The sequence below is a fragment of the Dermochelys coriacea genome, chromosome 6, assembly GCF_009764565.3.
Source record: "Dermochelys coriacea isolate rDerCor1 chromosome 6, rDerCor1.pri.v4, whole genome shotgun sequence".
NCBI classification, from domain to species: Eukaryota; Metazoa; Chordata; order Testudines; family Dermochelyidae; genus Dermochelys; species Dermochelys coriacea.
In genome coordinates this window covers 64,866,707-64,883,429 of record NC_050073.1, presented here as the reverse complement: position 1 = coordinate 64,883,429, position 16,723 = coordinate 64,866,707, and the positions used below count along the sequence as shown (strand labels likewise).

The window sequence follows — 16,723 nt, the reverse complement described above, 5'->3', positions numbered from 1 at the left end:
GACACTTCTAACCATTTCCCACCAAGACTGACCCCTTCTGCCCTGTCTCCTCCAACCTGTCCCTGAACCAGTCCTGTTTCTTCCCCACCCCTGGCTCCTCACCGAGTCTATTCTCCTCACCTAGCAAGTCCCAGTCTCCATACCTCAGGTTTCTCACTCCAGTACCAGTCTCTTTGCCCAGGAAGTCCTAGTCTCAACTCCTCCAGACATTCCATCCCAGTCACCTCCCCCACTCCGAGTCTGAGTCCTCTTGCCCAGCCATTCCCAGTTCCCCACCACCCTACCCCTGCCCCTTTTCTCCCTTCTCCTGGCCCAAACAGTCCCAGTTTCCCCCTCCTCTTCCAATCTGTTGCTCCACACACCCAAGCCTCCAGTCCCAGTCTTCCTCCACAGGCTCCTTGTCCAATCTCAGCACCCACCCACCCTGGCTCCATGCACCTATCTCTTTGCCCAGACAGTCCCAGTTCTCCCCTACTCTGGCTCCTTGTCAGATCTGTTCTAGTCCAAATCTCCCTGCAACTCCTCATCCAATCTCAGTTTCTCCAGCCCAACCACTGGCTCTCAGTCCCATCCATTTCCCTCCCTAGCTCCCAGTCTACTTGCCCAGCCAGTCCCACTCCATCCCACTCACAGTTTCCCTCCCAGTCAGCCTCCAGTCCCTGTTCATCCCCTAGGCTCCTTGTTCCAGTCCACTACCCCGCCGACCCCCCACCCCAACGTATAGCTTTTGTCCCCTCTACATTTGAGTAAGGTAGCTTCCTCCTCCACACTCCTAGGCATCAGCAGGAGGGCCATTGAAAGCACAGGAGAGACAGGCTCCTTTGCTCCAACTTCCAGTGCCTGGCCCAGCAGTCTGCAATTGCAGAGAAGTTCATCTTAGCTCCAAGGTGGGGCATGCCTAATGTGGATGGAATCCTCAGGGAATTCAGCTACAAAGTTTAGCATTTCTCTACTGACCACATACAAACTGCAATTTTTAAGGGCTACTAAATTGGCCAAATTTGGGCAGATTTTCATAGGGATGGTGAAAGAAATATGCCTGACACAAATACCATGCTCCTGCCAAATTTCAAGTCCCTGCTCCAAGGCATGGGGGTGCTAGAGCTTCTCAAAGAAAAGGTCACCCTGCTTGTTGTCTTTTTTAACATGGGCAAAACAATGCATTTTTCCCTAGGCACATTCTCAGAAACAGATCAATCATTTTGGCTGAAATTTTCCAAAATAATTCAGCTTGAGGCAGATATCTGGCAGTAAAATTTCAGCCCACATGGTTAAAGTTTAGTAAAGTTATAAGCAAATAAACAGCATCTTATAATGGGAAGTGCTGGGCCATTATAACAATAGTCAGCCCTACAAGCCCCACCCTATAATTATTTGTTGTGTATTCTCACATCTAAATAGTTAATATAAATAGTTCCTTTTTAACATAATGGACTAATTTTCATCAACAGGTTTAAGACCTATGTCAACTTTGCCTCTAACACTACTTGTCCAACCGGGCTAGTACATGGAATTATTATGAATGGAATATAAGTCAGGACCTAAGTGTCATTTTCAGGAGTCGAGGACCTGGCTTCAGAATGTATTTGCCTGGCTAGTGGATTAAGCCTCTGGCAAATGCTGTTTCTCACCTCTAGGACAGTTGTTGTTTGCAGCAGCTCCAAGTGCAGCTCTGGGCTGATTTCTCTGTCTACATGGAAGAGAAATGGGACCTTTCTTCTCTCTTCTGAATCAGCACTACAGAAAGTGGATGACCGATTCTCAAAGGCCCCTGGCACGGACAACTTGACCTGACAGTTCTCTGAATAAGGAAATGAGTCAGCCCACACAATTAAGAGCATAAAGACAGAAAAGGAAATCCCTAATATGCTACTCTAGATTGCAATCAACTGTCCTCAAGTGATTAATGCCTCAACAAGAATCCCCTCCCAGATGCCAGAACTTCTCACATCCTCCAGAACAAGTTCCACATTGATTCTCCAAAACCCTGCCTGCAATGCTTCTCCACTAATCATCTCCAGCTGTCAAACCTATATAAGAACCCTTGTAACATTAAGATGGGTTTCCTCGTTTCCAGTTGTGGGTCCTGCTCACCCGACCCAATAGGATATGGTGACAGCGTAGGTGTGTTAGCTGTGCCCCCAGCACTGCAGATAGCATTGAGGGACTGCATTAAGTGAAAGGTGGGAATTTTGCTTGGATGGATTTTGGCAGGGAGGGGGTAGTGTTATTTTACAGAATATCTACAGAATTATCTTTGATTGCCGCAGCTGTCCTCCTCACAATCCCCCTTTTGTAGGAATGTCAGTATCTGCCCTTTGCCATCCAGGTGAACAAAAGGACTGCTAGAAATGAACCAGACAGACCTCCTGAAGGTCCTGTTAAGCCCATATCAATGTTTTTTATACAACACCATAACAAAGGGAAGTTCCTCACCATATCCTCTGCCATTCAACCCCTGAATTTGATGGATATGTCAAAGAAAGGACATAGCCATCACAGTTCAGGGCAACTGCACTGTATTCCCCACCTCCAAGTCCCTCAAGTGCACCCATGCTAGGCTCCCAGCTCCTCAACTGTCCTCTCTTGGGCAGAGACCACATTTCTCTCCCTCCGGATCAGAGTGTTTTTAGGCTGCACAGTAATTCCCTGCCTACATTGTGATGTCACCAGGAAACCAGACTCCATAAACAGGCTAGCATCTGCACTTTGCTTTCTCTTGAAGGGTATGAATAGCTGTAATTGCCAGCAGTTATAAGTTACCACATGAGCCTTTGTAAGTAAGCACATTTATTCTTAAAGGTGAAAGCATTACAGAGAAAACACATTAAAAACCATAAAGGAACCTACATGCATGCTAATAGACTTGCCTGAGATCACCCCTCAACTCGAGCAAGACCTCTGTTACTAGTCAGTCCTTCAAACCCCTCAAAGGGGTTTTTCTGTGACCACAAGTTCACAACAGCCATGAATAGCTCAGTTTTTCCTTTACACAGCTTGGACCTTTGATCTTGGCCTCATGGAAAAGGTGATCAGCAGACAAAGGCCCACAATAATACATAATCTTTGCATTTAACACAATGGACTCCAAAGATACTTAACTTAGTTCAGTAAGGTTTTTCAAGGCTATTGCAGGAAATTGTCATATCTCTCACAAGACCTACCCTGTATTATCCATTTGGTCTTCTCACTTTTATTGATGGAGCCTTGAACACACAGGCAGGGATGAGCCTATGTGAAAAGAATGGGCCGTGAGAACTTAACTCTGACTAGGAAAGTGTGTTCATTTCCTCACGGACGCTAATGCTAGTCTCTATGATGAGAAGTTACTAGAAGAATAATCCAAGGACAAAACTCAGGACAGATATGTTCCTGCATCCAGAAGAGCATTTCCCCTAAGCAAGACTCTCCTTGCAGTGCTCAGAGTGACTCTATGGCTTGAGCACCTTCTTCCAACTTCTTATTCCTGGTTGCTTCCAACCTAAACCAGTGCCACATAAAACTGGCCCGGAGAGATTGGCTCCTAAACTCATTTGTTATTAAGGGGCACAGGAATGGGAGTGCAGGGATGTGATGAGGCAGGTGTACCACTACCATCTTCTGTGGAAAGCTATGTGTACCTCAGCACTGGGAGAGGTCCAAAATACTCTCCCCACCACACACACGTTCTCCAGAAATACAGCTTTTCAAAATCTGCCTCACAGCAGACACTCTGCAATGAAAACTATCACCCTGCTGCCAGACAAAGCAATTTCAAGAAATGCTTCTAGGTGACAGTGTAACATATGGAAAAAGTGGGTCAGGTCACCCTTTAATGTAAGTCCACTAGAGTATCACAGCCTACTACTGCAACCAGCTAATGGAGTTACTCTTTAGCTCATGAGGTTGAGGTCTCTTCTGTGGTACTTAAAGTCCCAGGTACATACCCAGCTGACACCCTGTGGGGGAAGTGGGAGACATCACTACAATCACAGCCAAAGAGAGAGTCTCTCTGATTTGAGAGAATGAAAGGGGAGTGGAAAGCAGTGCACCACCAACAGCACAACCCACACTAAATAACAGTCCTCCAGCATGTAAGTAAAAACACATCTTCTACTCACCACTAGAACTCCATTGGTGATGGACTCAGCGTGGGGAGCTGTGCTGTGGAAATGAAGGGATAATATGAATGAGTTTTGGTTCCTTAGCTACAATCCCCCTTACCTCCCTCTCCCAACTCTCTGCATTGGGACCTAAAATGTGATAGGCTTTTTATAATCTATAATCTGACACTGAAGCAAATGCTTCCTTTATGTCAGACAAAAGGAAGGAGGAAAAATAGCATCTTGGTTTTATACAGCTGCTTTGGATTCTCCCACCTTGTCACAGGATAGCCAGAACCCAAGGAGGAAGGATTTGAACGGGATACCAGCTATCCCAGACATACTGCAATGAAACAGTGGAATATATACTGTGAAATATCCAGCTGCATTAACCTGTCCTAGACACATCTAGGATACCAAGACTGTGACTTCCTCAGAGCAGTGCTTCAACAACCCCTTCAAACTGAGGAAGCAGCAGCCTTGTTGGCACATATAATCACAACCCTTCACATAATGAATGCAATGAGATGTACTACAGTGGATTGTAAAGGGTTAATTCAAAATTAAATGTACAGTTAGCAGCACCTGGGGGGAACCTCACCTTTCTTCCAAAGAAAATTCCACATCCAACTCTTCTTTCCCCTCATTTTCCTTGAAAGAGACCAGACACACAATGGGTCACCTGAATATTGGAGAGTACATTTCATAGCTCCAGACCCACCCCAATCTCTATGGACAGAAATTCAATGCTTGTATAATAAGAGTATAGTAGTAGGAATATACTACCGACTACCTGACCAGGATGGTGACTGGGGGAAGGGGAAGGGGGAAGAATGCCAAAGAAAACCTCCACAGTAGCATTTAACTTCAAAAAAGGGGAACTATATAAAAATGAGGAAGCTATTTAAATTAAAATTAAAAGGAACAGTCACAAGAGGGAAATGCCTGCAAGCTGCATGGAAGCTTTTTTAATACACCATAATACAGGTTTAAACTAAATGTTTACCCCAAATAAAAAAAACAGTAAGAGGATCAAAAAAATGCCACCGTGGCTAAACAGAGTAAAAGAGATAGTTAGAGACAAAAAGACATCCTTTAAAAATTGGAAGTCAAATCCTACTGAGGAAAATAGAAATGTGCACAAACTCTGGCAAGTCAAATGTAAAAGTATAATTAGGCAAGCCAAAAAAGAATTTGAAGCGCAACTAGTATGACACACAAAAACTAACTGTGAAAAAAAAATTAAATATATTAGAAGCAGGAAGTCTGCCAAAAAATCAATGGGGCCACTGGATGATTGAGGTGCTAAAGGAGCACTCAAGGAAGACAAGGCTGTTGCAGAGAAGCTAAATGAATTCTTTGTACCATTCTTCATTTCCCAGGATGTGATGGAGATTCCCACACCCGAGCCATTCTTTTTAAGTGGTAAATCTGAGAAACTCTTCCAGATTGAGGTATCAATAGAGGAGGTTTGGGAACAAATTGATAAACGGTAATAAGTCACCAGGACCAGATGATATTCACCCAAGAGTTCTGCAGGAATTCAAATATGAAACTGCAGAACTACTAACTGTGGTATGTAACTTATTGCTTAAATCAGCCTCTGTACCAAATGACTGGAGAATAGCTAATGTAACACAGATTTTTTAAAAAGGCTCCAGAGGTAACCCTGGTAATTATAGGCCAGTAAGCCTAACTTCAGTACCAGGCCAATTGGTTGAAACTATAGTAAAGAAGAGAATTATTAGACACAGAGATGAACACAATATGTTGAGGAAGAGCCAACAGATTTTGTAAAGGGAAATCATGTCTCACCAATCTATCAGAATTCATTGAGAGGGTCATCAAACATATGGAAAAAGGTGATCCAGTGGATATAGTGTATTTGGACTTTGAGAAAGCCTTTGACAAGGTCCCTCACCAAAGCTTTAAGCACTGTAAGCAGTCATGGGATAAGAGGGAAGGTCCTCCCATGGATCAGTAATGGGTTAAAAGACAGGAAACAAAGCATAGGAATAAATGCTCAGTTTCACAGTGGAGAGAGGTAAATAGCCAGATCCCCCAAGGATATGTACTGAGGCCAACTGTACTGCTACTGAACATATTCATCAATGATCTGGAAAAAGGGGTAAAACATTAAGATGGCAAAGTGTGCAGACAATACAAAATTGCTCAAGATAGTTAAGCCCAAAGCTGACTGCAAAGACTTACAAAGAGATCTCACAAAAATGGATGACTGGGCAACAAAAGAGCAAATGAAATTCAATGATGATAAAAATAAAGTGATGGGTATTGGAAAGCATAATCTCAACTATAAATACAAAATGATGGGGTCAATTAGCTGTCATTACTCAAGAAAGATTGTGGATAGTTCTCTGAATCTGCTTAATGTGCAGCAGCAGTCAAAAAAGTTAACAATGTTAGGAACCATTAGGAAAAGGACAAATAATAAGACAGAAAATATCATAATTCCACTGTAGAAATCCATGGTGGACCCACACCTGAAATACTGCGTGCAGTTCTGGTCATCCCAACTCAAGGAAGATATATTAGAATTGGAAATAGTACAGAGAAGGGCAACAAAAATTATTAGCGGTATGAGGAGATTGTAAAAAGACCGACTGTTCAGCTTGGAAAAGAGACAAATTAGGGGGGATAAAACAGAGGTCTATAAAACCATCAATGGTGTGGAGAAAGTGAATAAGGAAGCGTAGACAGCTGCAGCGGCACATGAGCTAGCAAACAGAGCTGTAAACAGGGGAGTTTGAGTGGGAGTTTGTATTGTGATGCTTGTTTGGGGTTTGTTTTTGCTGTGGGGGGTGGTCTTTTGGTGTGGCTTGTGTTTCCCAGATTAACAGGACTTAGGTGAGAAGGCTATGACAGATACGGAGGCAGCAGTGGGAGTGACTCGTGTAGTGGAAGACACCATGAGGATGATTGGATGTGGAAGCTGTGGTATGTACATGATCCTGGAGGGGGGACCTGGTAAGAGTTTTTTCTGCATGAAATGCCGTCTGATAGAGCTGATGGAGGAAAAGATCCGAGGTCTGGAGATGCAGGTGGAAAGACTGGCTGAGTTTAGGAAGGGGTTTGAGCAGATGATGGAGCAAAGACATGGGGTATCTGAAGGGAAAAGCTCAGACTTATAGATGGAAGCAGGCCTGAGGAATTTTGAGGGGAGACTGGGTGAGGAAAGTGATCAGTGGAAGCATGTGACTAAAAGAACAAGGCAGAGGAAAAGACGGGCTAGTGAAGGAGAAATAGAGCTTAGGAACAGGTTTGCAGAGTTGGAAAATGAAGAAGGGGCTCAGCAGGTAGTCGCTGAAGGTGGAAGGGCAAGGAAGAAGAGAAGAGAGGCTAGTCCTATAGGAAAAGGGGAAGAGTCAAGGGAGACTACACCAAATATGAGCCCCAGGAGGATACAGGATGGGTTGAAGAGGATTATAAGGGAAAATAGGAATGGAAAGAACTTGCAGCTAGAGGGAACAGGGGAGAGACTGGAGAATAGCACTGTCACCAGGAAAAGGCAAGTCTATGTGATAGGGGACTCTTTATTGAGAAGAATAGACAGGCCTGTAACTGGAGCTGATCCAGAGAATAGAAGGGTGCTAAGATACGGGATGTAGACCTGAGGTTGAAAAGGATCCTAAAGGGAGCGGGAAAGAATCCCCTAATTATCCTTCATGTGGGAACAAATGATACAGCTAGATTCTCGCTGGAAAGTATTAAGGGAGACTATGCTAGGCTGGGGAAGACGCTTAAGGAAATTGAGGCTCAGGTGATCTTTAGTGGGATCCTGCCTGTTCCTAGAGAAGGGCAACAAAGGTGTGACAAGATTTTGACTGTCAACAGATAGCTCAGGCAGTGTTGCTATAAGGAGGGCTTTGGGATTTATGGCCACTGGACATTCATGGACAGAGGACAGTTCTCTCGGGATGGACTTCATCTGAGTAGGGAAGGAAATAGACTTCTAGGATGGAGGCTGGCACAACTGATAAAGAGAGCTTTAAACTAGGAATTTGGGGGAGATGGTTGGGAAATGTCCAGGTAATCTCCACGCCAGATTTTAGCATTGAGAGGGAAGAAGATGAAGTAAGAAAGGATACAGCTGTGGGTAGGAGAATGTATACAAGGAGCGAGGGCAGTGTGGATACCAGTCTAATAGGTTATACTGGCTGTAGAATGACTGTGCCTAATAGGGTACAAAATGAGAGCAAGGCCAAACAGCAAAAATTAAGATGTTTGTACACCAATGCGAGGAGATAACAAAATGGAGGAACTAGAGCTACTGGTGCTGGAAGTGAAACCAGATATTATAGGGATAACAGAAACATGGTGGAATAGTAGTCATGACTGGACTACAGGTATTGAAAGGTATGTGCTGTTTAGGAAAGACAGAAATAAAGGTAAAGGTGATGGAGTAGCATTGTATATCAATGATGAGGTAGAATATAAAGAAATAAGAAGCGATGCAATGGATAAGACAGAGTCCGTCTGGGCAAAAATTACATTGGGGAAGATAACTAGTAGAGCCTCTCCTACGATAGTGCTTGGGGTGTGCTATAGACCACCGGATCTAATTTGGATATAGATAGAGCCTTTTTTAATGTTTTTAATAAAGTAAATACCAATGGAAACTGCGTGATCATGGGATACTAACTTCCCAGATATAGACTGGAGGACGAGTGCTAGTAATAATAATAGGGCTCAGATTTTCCTAAATGCGATAGCTGATGGATTCCTTCATCAAGTAGTTGCTGAACCAACTAGAGGGGATGCCATTTTCGATTTAATTTTGGTGAGTAGTGAGGACCTCATAGAAGAAATGGTTGTAGGGGATAATCTTGGTTCAAGTGATCATGAGCTAATTCAGTTCAAACTGAATGGAAGGATTAACAAAAATGAATCTGCAACTAGAGTTTTTGATTTCAAAAGGGCTGACTTTCAAAAATTAAGGAAATTAGTTAGGGAAGTGGATTGGACTGAAGAATTTATGGATCTAAAGGTAGAGGAGGCCTGGGATTACTTTAAATCAAAGCTGCAAAAGCTATCAGAAGCCTGTATCCCAAGAAAGGAGAAAAAATTCATAGGCAGGAATTGTAGACCAAGCTGGATGAGCAAGCATCTTAGAGAGGTGATTAAGAAAAAGCAGAAAGCATACAGGGAGTGGAAGATGGGAGGGATCAGCAAGGAAAGCTACCTAATTGAGGTCAGAACATGTAGGGATAAAGTGAGACAGGCTAAAAGTCGAGTAGAGTTGGACCTTGCAAAGGGAATTAAAACCAAGAGTAAAAGGTTCTATAGCCATATAAATAAGAAGAAAACTAAGAAAGAAGAAGTGGGGCCGCTAAACACTGAGGATGGAGTGGAGGTTAAAGATAATCTAGGCATGGCCCCATATCTAAACAAATACTTTGCCTCAGTCTTTAATAAGGCTAAGGAGGATCTTGGGGATAATGGTAGCATGACAAATGGGAATGAGGATATGGAGATAGATATTACCATATCTTAGGTAGAAACGAAACTCAAACATCTTAATGGGATTAAATCAGGGGGCCCAGATAATCTTCATCCAAGAATATTAAAGGAATTGGCACCTGAAATTGCAAGCCCATTAGCAAGAATTTTTAATGAATCTGTAAACTCAGGAGTTGTACCGAATGATTGGAGAATTGCTAATATAGTTCCTATTTTTAAGAGAGGAAAAAAAAGTGATCCGGGTAACTACAGGCCAGTTAGTTTGATATCTCTAGTATGCAAAGTCCTGGAAAAAATTTTGAAGGAGAAATTAGTTAAGGACATTGAAGTCAATGGTAAATGGGACAAAATACAACATGGTTTTACAAAAGTTAGATCTTGTCAAACCAACCTGATCTCCTTCTTTGAGAAAGTAACAGATTTTTTAGATAAAGGAAACACAGTGGATCTAATTTACCTAGATTTCAGTAAGGCATTTGATACCGTGCCACATGGGGAATTATTAGTTAAATTGGAAAAGATGGGAATCAATATGAACATCTAAAGGTGGATAAGGAATTGGTTAAAGGGGAGACTGCAACGGGTCCTACTGAAAGGCAAACTGTCAGGCTGGAAGGAGGTTACCAGCGGAGTTCCTCAGGGATCGGTTTTGGGACCAATCTTATTTAATCTTTTTATTACTGACCTTGACAAAAAAAGTGGGAGTGTGCTAATAAATTTTGCAGATGATACAAAGTTGGGAGGTATTGCCAATTCAGAGAAGGATCGGGATATTCTACAAGAGGATCTGGATGTAAACTGGAGTAATAGTAATAGGATGAAATTTAATAGTGAGAAGTGTAAGGTTATGCATTTAGGGATTAATAACAAGAATTTTAGTTATAAGTTGGAGATACATCAATTAGAAGTGACGGAAGAGGAGAAGGACCTTGGAGTATTGGTTGATCATAGGATGACTATGAGTTGCCAATGTGATACGGCTGTGAAAAAAGCTAGTGTGGTTTTGGGATGCATCAGGAGAGGTATTTCCAGTAGGGATAAGAAGGTTTTAGTACCATTATACAAGGCACTGGTGAGACCTCACCCGGAATACTGTGTGCGGTTCTGTTATCCCATGTTTAAAAAGGATGAATTCAAACTGGAGCAGGTACAGAGAAGGGCTACTAGGATGATCTGAGGAATGGAAAACTTGTCTTATGAAAGGAGACTTAAGGAGCTTGGCTTGTTTAGCCTAACTAAAAGAAGGTTGAAGGGAGATATGATTGCTCTCTATAAATATATCAGAGGGATAAATACAGGAGAGGGAGAGGAATTATTTAAGTTCAGCACCAATGTGGACACAAGAACAAATGGGTATAAACTGGCCACCAGGAAGTTTAGACTTGAAATTAGATGAAGGTTTCTAACCATCAGAGGAGTGAAGTTTTGGAATAGCCTTCCAAGGGAAGCAGTGGGGGCAAAAGATCTATCTGGCTTTAAGATTCTACTCGGTAAGTTTATGGAGGAGATGGTATGATGGGATAATGGGATTTTGGTAATTAATTGATCTTTAAATATTCAGGGTAAATAGGCCTAATCCCCTGAGATGGGATATTAGATGGATGGGATCTGAGTTACCCAGGAAAGAATTTTCTGTAGTATCTGGCTGGTGAATCTTGCCCATATGCTCAGGGTTTAGCTGATCGCCATATTTGGGGTCGGGAAGGAATTTTCCTCCAGGGCAGATTGGAAGAGGTCCTGGAGGTTTTTCGCCTTCCTTTGTAGCATGGGGCACGGGTCACTTGAGGGAGGATTCTCTGCTCCTTGAAGTCTTTAAACCACGATTTGAGGACTTCAATAGCTCAGACATAGGTGAGGATTTTCGTAGGAGTGGATGGGTGAGATTCTGTGGCCTGCATTGTGCAGGAGTTCGGACTAGATGATCAGAATGGTCCCCTCTGACCTTAGTATCTATGAATCTATAAGTGTTATTTACCCCTTCACATAACAAAAGAACTAAGGGTCACCCAATTACGTTAATAGGCAGCAGGTTTAGAATAAACAAAAGGAAGTACTTCAATGCACAATCAACCTGTGGAACTCATTGCCTGGGGATGTTGGAAAGGCCAAAAGTTTATCTGAGTTCAAAAAAGAATTAGATAAGTTAATGGCGGATAAGTTTATCAATGGCTATTAGCCAAGTGGGTGAGGGACACAACCCCATGCTCTGGGTATCTGACCTCTCCCTCGCTGAAGCTGGGACTAGATGACAAAGATGGATCACTTGATATATTGCCCTGTTCCGTTCACTCCATCTGAAGCATCTGTCACTGACCACTGTAGGAAGGCAGGATACTGGACTCAATGGACCATTGGCATGACCCAGTTTGGCTGTTCTTGTGTTCTTATGTAACTTCTCACAAAGTTATCTTTCACACTGGGGCTTTACAGATATCTGAGCTGATCTGTCTCTCATACAAAGACATGTACCCTCTCATTTAGTCTAAATTTTTATTCTCTCCATTCTCCTTCCCCTTTCTCTGTTAAACTGCTGCCATTAGAGCACAGGCAGCCACTCCTGAGGCTGGCATAAAGAGCTAATAGCGTGGAAGATTGTACCCACCCATCTTCTCCTAGTCCAAACACGGCACCTTCACCATGAAGCTAAACCCAACTGTTCTGAGGAGACACACTGCTGAGGTTACCCTCCACCCATGCATCTTATGCTCATTTGTGTTGCCGGAGGGCTAAATATACAGAGAAACATTGTGGTTAATAATCTTAAATGGAAGTAAAGTGGAGGCAACAGCAAGAAGTAAGTACTTCCCTATTAAAAAACCAAGTGCTTTTGTAACCCACTCACCTTCTGGTGTGTTGTTCTGTCCCATCTAGTGGCACCAAGACTACTTAGAGCAGAGGTGGGCAAACTACGGCCCACGGGCCACATCTGGCCCGCGGGACCATTCTACCCAGCCCTTGAGCTCCCAGCCAGGGAGGCCAGCCCCCAGTCCCTCCCCTGCAGCCTCAGCTGGCCGCGTGGTTTGTGCAATTTGCGCCCGCTGACCTCCCAGGCTTTCCAATAAGCCTGTCCTGCCGCTCTGAGCAGCATGGTAAGGGGGTGGCGAGGGGGGGTGGTGATTGGATGGGGCGGAGGTTTGGGGGGGTGATTAAGAGACAGGGAGCACAGGGGGCTGGATAGGGGGTGGGGTCTTGGGGGGCAGTTAGGGATGGGGGTCCTGGGAGGGGGCGGTCAGGGGACAAGGAGTGTGGGGGGGTTGGATGGGTCAGGGGTCCCGGGGTGCCTGTCATGGGGCAGCGTGTGGATAGGGATCGGGACAGTCAGGGGACAAGGAGCAGGGGAGGTTGGATAGGGCATGGGGTCCCGGGAGGGGGCAGTCAGTGGAAAAGGAGCAGGGGGGGTTGGATGAGTTGGGAGTTCTAAGGGGGGCAGTCAGGGTGCACGAAGTAGGAGGGGGGTGGATGGGGGTTTGGGGAGGCACAGCCTTCCCTACCTGGCCCTCCATACCATTTCACAAGCCCGATGTGTTTGCCCACCCCTGACTTAGAGAGACAGAGAGATTAATAAAAAGAAAAGGAGTATTTGTGGCACCTTAGAGACTAACAAATTTATTTGACCATAAGCTTTCGTGAGCTACAGCTCACTTCATCGGATGCATGAGTCTGCTCTACAGCCTTAGCTAAAAAGCAGTTGGCTTTTAGCTCATGCAGTAGAGGCTCATGCACTAAGCTCCAGAGGCCCCAGGTTTGATCCTGACGACCAAGGTCTGTCAGTGTTACAAGTGGGGGCTCTGTAGCTTTTAGTGCATGAGCTTCCCTACTGCATGAGCTAAAAGCCAATTGGCTCTTGGCTAAGGCTGAAGAGCAGACTCATTAATCTCTCTAAATGGTTTCGATGCCACTAGATGGGACAGAACACCACACCCAGGAGGTGTGTAGGTTACACTTTATCATAAACTCCCAGATAGTCTTTAGTCACAGCAGTGCCCTGACAGCACTCAGTCAGCTGAGGTGGCAGCAACAGCAGTGGTGGGGTTTTGTGCTTGTTCTCACCATATAGCAGAGGAGCTCGGTTATAACATGATAGAGGATATGAAGAGCAAACAAAACAAAAACTGATTTATATCATCTGGATTCCAAGACAAATGCAGCAGCTTATAGTGGAGACCTTTCCAAAAAGTAAAATTATACCCAGTTTCATCAAGGTAATGAGCTCATATGTACCCTTACCAGCCATTTCTAACCATAGGTCTTCTGTGCCAATATTCATGCCTTGGCTTCCCTCTACAGCCTGCATCCCTGCCACCTCAAATCTCCCCAGCTAAAATATGATTAAAGTCTAATCAGTGCTTAGATGGAAGACCTCAAAGAAAGATCTATATATTGCAGGATGTAGTGATGACAATGAAGTCATATTTCCCTCTGGGTCAGTAAGGGTCCAGTATAGTTGAGCGGTGTTGGTTGTTCTGCTTAAAGTGCATGTTTTTGCAAAAGTAGATGTGTTTGTTTCACCCTCCTAGGAAAATTCCGCTCGAATAATTGCATTCAGTCTCCTTGAATTCCCCTCGCAATTACTCCCTCAGGAAAAACAGACTGGTGTCTCAAGTGGGCACAGATTTGATTGTGAATGGAGGTTGGGAGAGCACCACCATTCTTCTTCCACCAAACTGAGCCCTTATTACAAATCCAAACCTCATGCTGGGTTTGTGAAACCTGCTGGCCAATGTATGATTTCATATAGAAACCACAAAGAATTCTCTGCTTTCAGGTGAGTTTAATTCTAACCTGGAACTCAAGGACTCTGATCCCTCACAGAGCAAAACTGAAAGGAGATTTACATGAACCCCTGAAAAACAAAACTGCAGAATTTTGTACAACTCCATTGTTAATCAGTTCACAGGCCTCTAGTTTAGATATCAGCCGATACATTCACCTTTTGTGCGCACTACCTCCTCTGAAGCATTGACAGCCTACAAGGGATAAACGCATGATGTTTCCCAAAAAGGACAGTATAATGTTTTTTTTTAAAAAAACACCCCAAGAAATCTCCCATACATCCTATTTTGGCAATTGCCTTCTATTTCATGCAGAAATGTGGCCAGGGACATAGAGGCAATAAGGACTTTAAATCTGAACATTTCCCTGAGGAATTTTCACCAATGACTCAATATCAAACATCACCAATAATTTCTAAGGGTTTGTGTCATATTGTGAGCCCTGGAAGCCAAACAACAGGGTAGTTTGAACACGGGGCTATGGTGGAAGCTTTAAGAGCTAATGCTTCAAAGGAATTCTGGATAAAAAGTAGAACATAATTATTCAGTGTTATCTCTGAAATGTGATCCAGGACAACTACATAGGTTGAGACTCGTTAGCCACATTATCCTCCATTTTGAAAAGGAATATTTAATAAATCAACACTTGCTACATACCTAATGTGGGAAGTAATCCTGGTACAACTACCAGCCTCTTCATGACATGTCAATTACACATCCTACCTGCACTAGTCTTTTCCCCACTGGGAAGTTGGGTAGAAAAGTCTCACCTGGGGATTTAGCACAAATGTGTGATTCAAAGTCTGCCCTGGGGTAATATTTCCCACATCAAAATGAATGGAGGCAGCATGACTCCTCAGCACAATGCCTTTGTCATAGAAGGTGAACTCCATGATATTCTGCAATGGGAGAAGCGAGAAATCTTATCTAAACATCTTATCTTCCACAGTCAAATAAAATCTATCATAGCCTAAAGTGGAATAAAGGGACATTCTCAATTCATTTGTTACTCTGTCCTTTTCATTATCATAGAATCATAGGACTGGAAGGGACCTCAAGAGGTCATTTAGTCCAGTCCCCTGCACTCATGACAGGACTACGTATTATCTAAACAATTCCTGACAGGTGTTTGTCTAATGTGCTCTCAAAAATCCCCAAGGATGGAGATTCCACAGCCTCCCTAAGCAATTTATTCCACTGCTTAACCACCCTGACAGTTAGGAAGTTTTTCCGAATGTCCAACCTAAACCTCCCTTGCTGCAATTTAAGTCCACTGCTTCTTGTCCTATCCTCAGAGGTTAAGAACAACAATTTTTGTCCCTCCTCCTTGTAACAACCTTTTTTGTACTTGAAAACTGTTATGTCCCCACTCAGTCTTCTCTTTTCCAGACTAAACAAACCCAATTTTTTAAATCTTCCCTCAGAGGTCATGTTTTCAAGACCTTTAATCATTTTTGTTGTTCTTCTCTGGACTTCCTCCAATTTGTCCACATCTTTCTTGAAATGTGGCACCCAGAACTGGACACAATACTCCAGCTGAGGCCTAATCAGCGCAGAGTAAAGTGGAAGAATTGCTTCTTGTGTCTTACAACACGCCTGCTAATTCATCCCAGAATGATGTTCGGTTTTTTGCAAAAGTGTTACCCTGTTGACTCATATTTAGCTTATGATCCACTATGACCCCTAGATCCCTTTCTGCAGTGCTCCTTCCGAGGCAGGCATTTCCCATTTTGTATGTGTGCAACTGATTGTTCCTTCCTAAATGGAGTACTTTGCATTTGTCCTTACTGAATTTCATCCTATTTACGACAAACATTTCTCTAGTTTGTCCAGATCATTTTGATTTTTAATCCTATCCTCCAAAGCACTTGCAACCCCTCTCAGTTTGGTATCATCCACAAACTTTATAAGTGTACGCTCTATGCCATTATCTAAGTCACTGATAAAGAGATTGAACAGAACTGATCCCTGCAGGACCCCGCTCAGTATACCCTTCCAGCATGACTCTGAACCACTCTCTGGGAACAGCTCACTTCATCAAAAGCTTTACTAAAGTCAAGATATACCACATCTACTGCTTCCCCCCGCATCCACTACCTTGTCAAAGAAAGCCATCAGGTTGGTTTGACATGATTTGTTCTTGACAAATCCATGCTGACTGTTACTTATCACCTTATTATCTTCTAGATGTTTGCAAATTGATTGCTTAATTATTTGCTCCATTATCTTTCCAGGTACAGAAGTTAAGCTGACCGGTCTGTAATTCCACAGGTTGTCCTTATTTCTCTTTTTATAGATTGGCACTATATTTGCCCTTTTCCAGTCTTCTGAAATCTCTCGCGCCTTCCATGACTTTTCAAAGATAATCACTAATGGCTCAGATATCTCCTC

At 43.4% G+C, this 16,723-nt stretch overlaps 1 protein-coding gene across 1 annotated transcript in view; it reads right to left on the bottom strand.

Annotated features, from left to right (window-relative positions):
- Window positions 1–16,723, bottom strand: part of LOC119857318 (cytosolic phospholipase A2 zeta-like) — a 48,459-nt gene that overhangs the window by 18,228 nt on the left and 13,508 nt on the right. The window contains exons 4-8 of the mRNA XM_043516366.1: window positions 15,103–15,231; window positions 4,684–4,733; window positions 4,101–4,143; window positions 3,165–3,231; window positions 1,632–1,801 (exon numbers count right to left, since the gene is read on the bottom strand). Coding sequence (XP_043372301.1) covers window positions 1,632–1,801; window positions 3,165–3,231; window positions 4,101–4,143; window positions 4,684–4,733; window positions 15,103–15,231 — 459 coding nt within the window. The remainder of the gene's footprint in view (window positions 1–1,631; window positions 1,802–3,164; window positions 3,232–4,100; window positions 4,144–4,683; window positions 4,734–15,102; window positions 15,232–16,723) is intronic.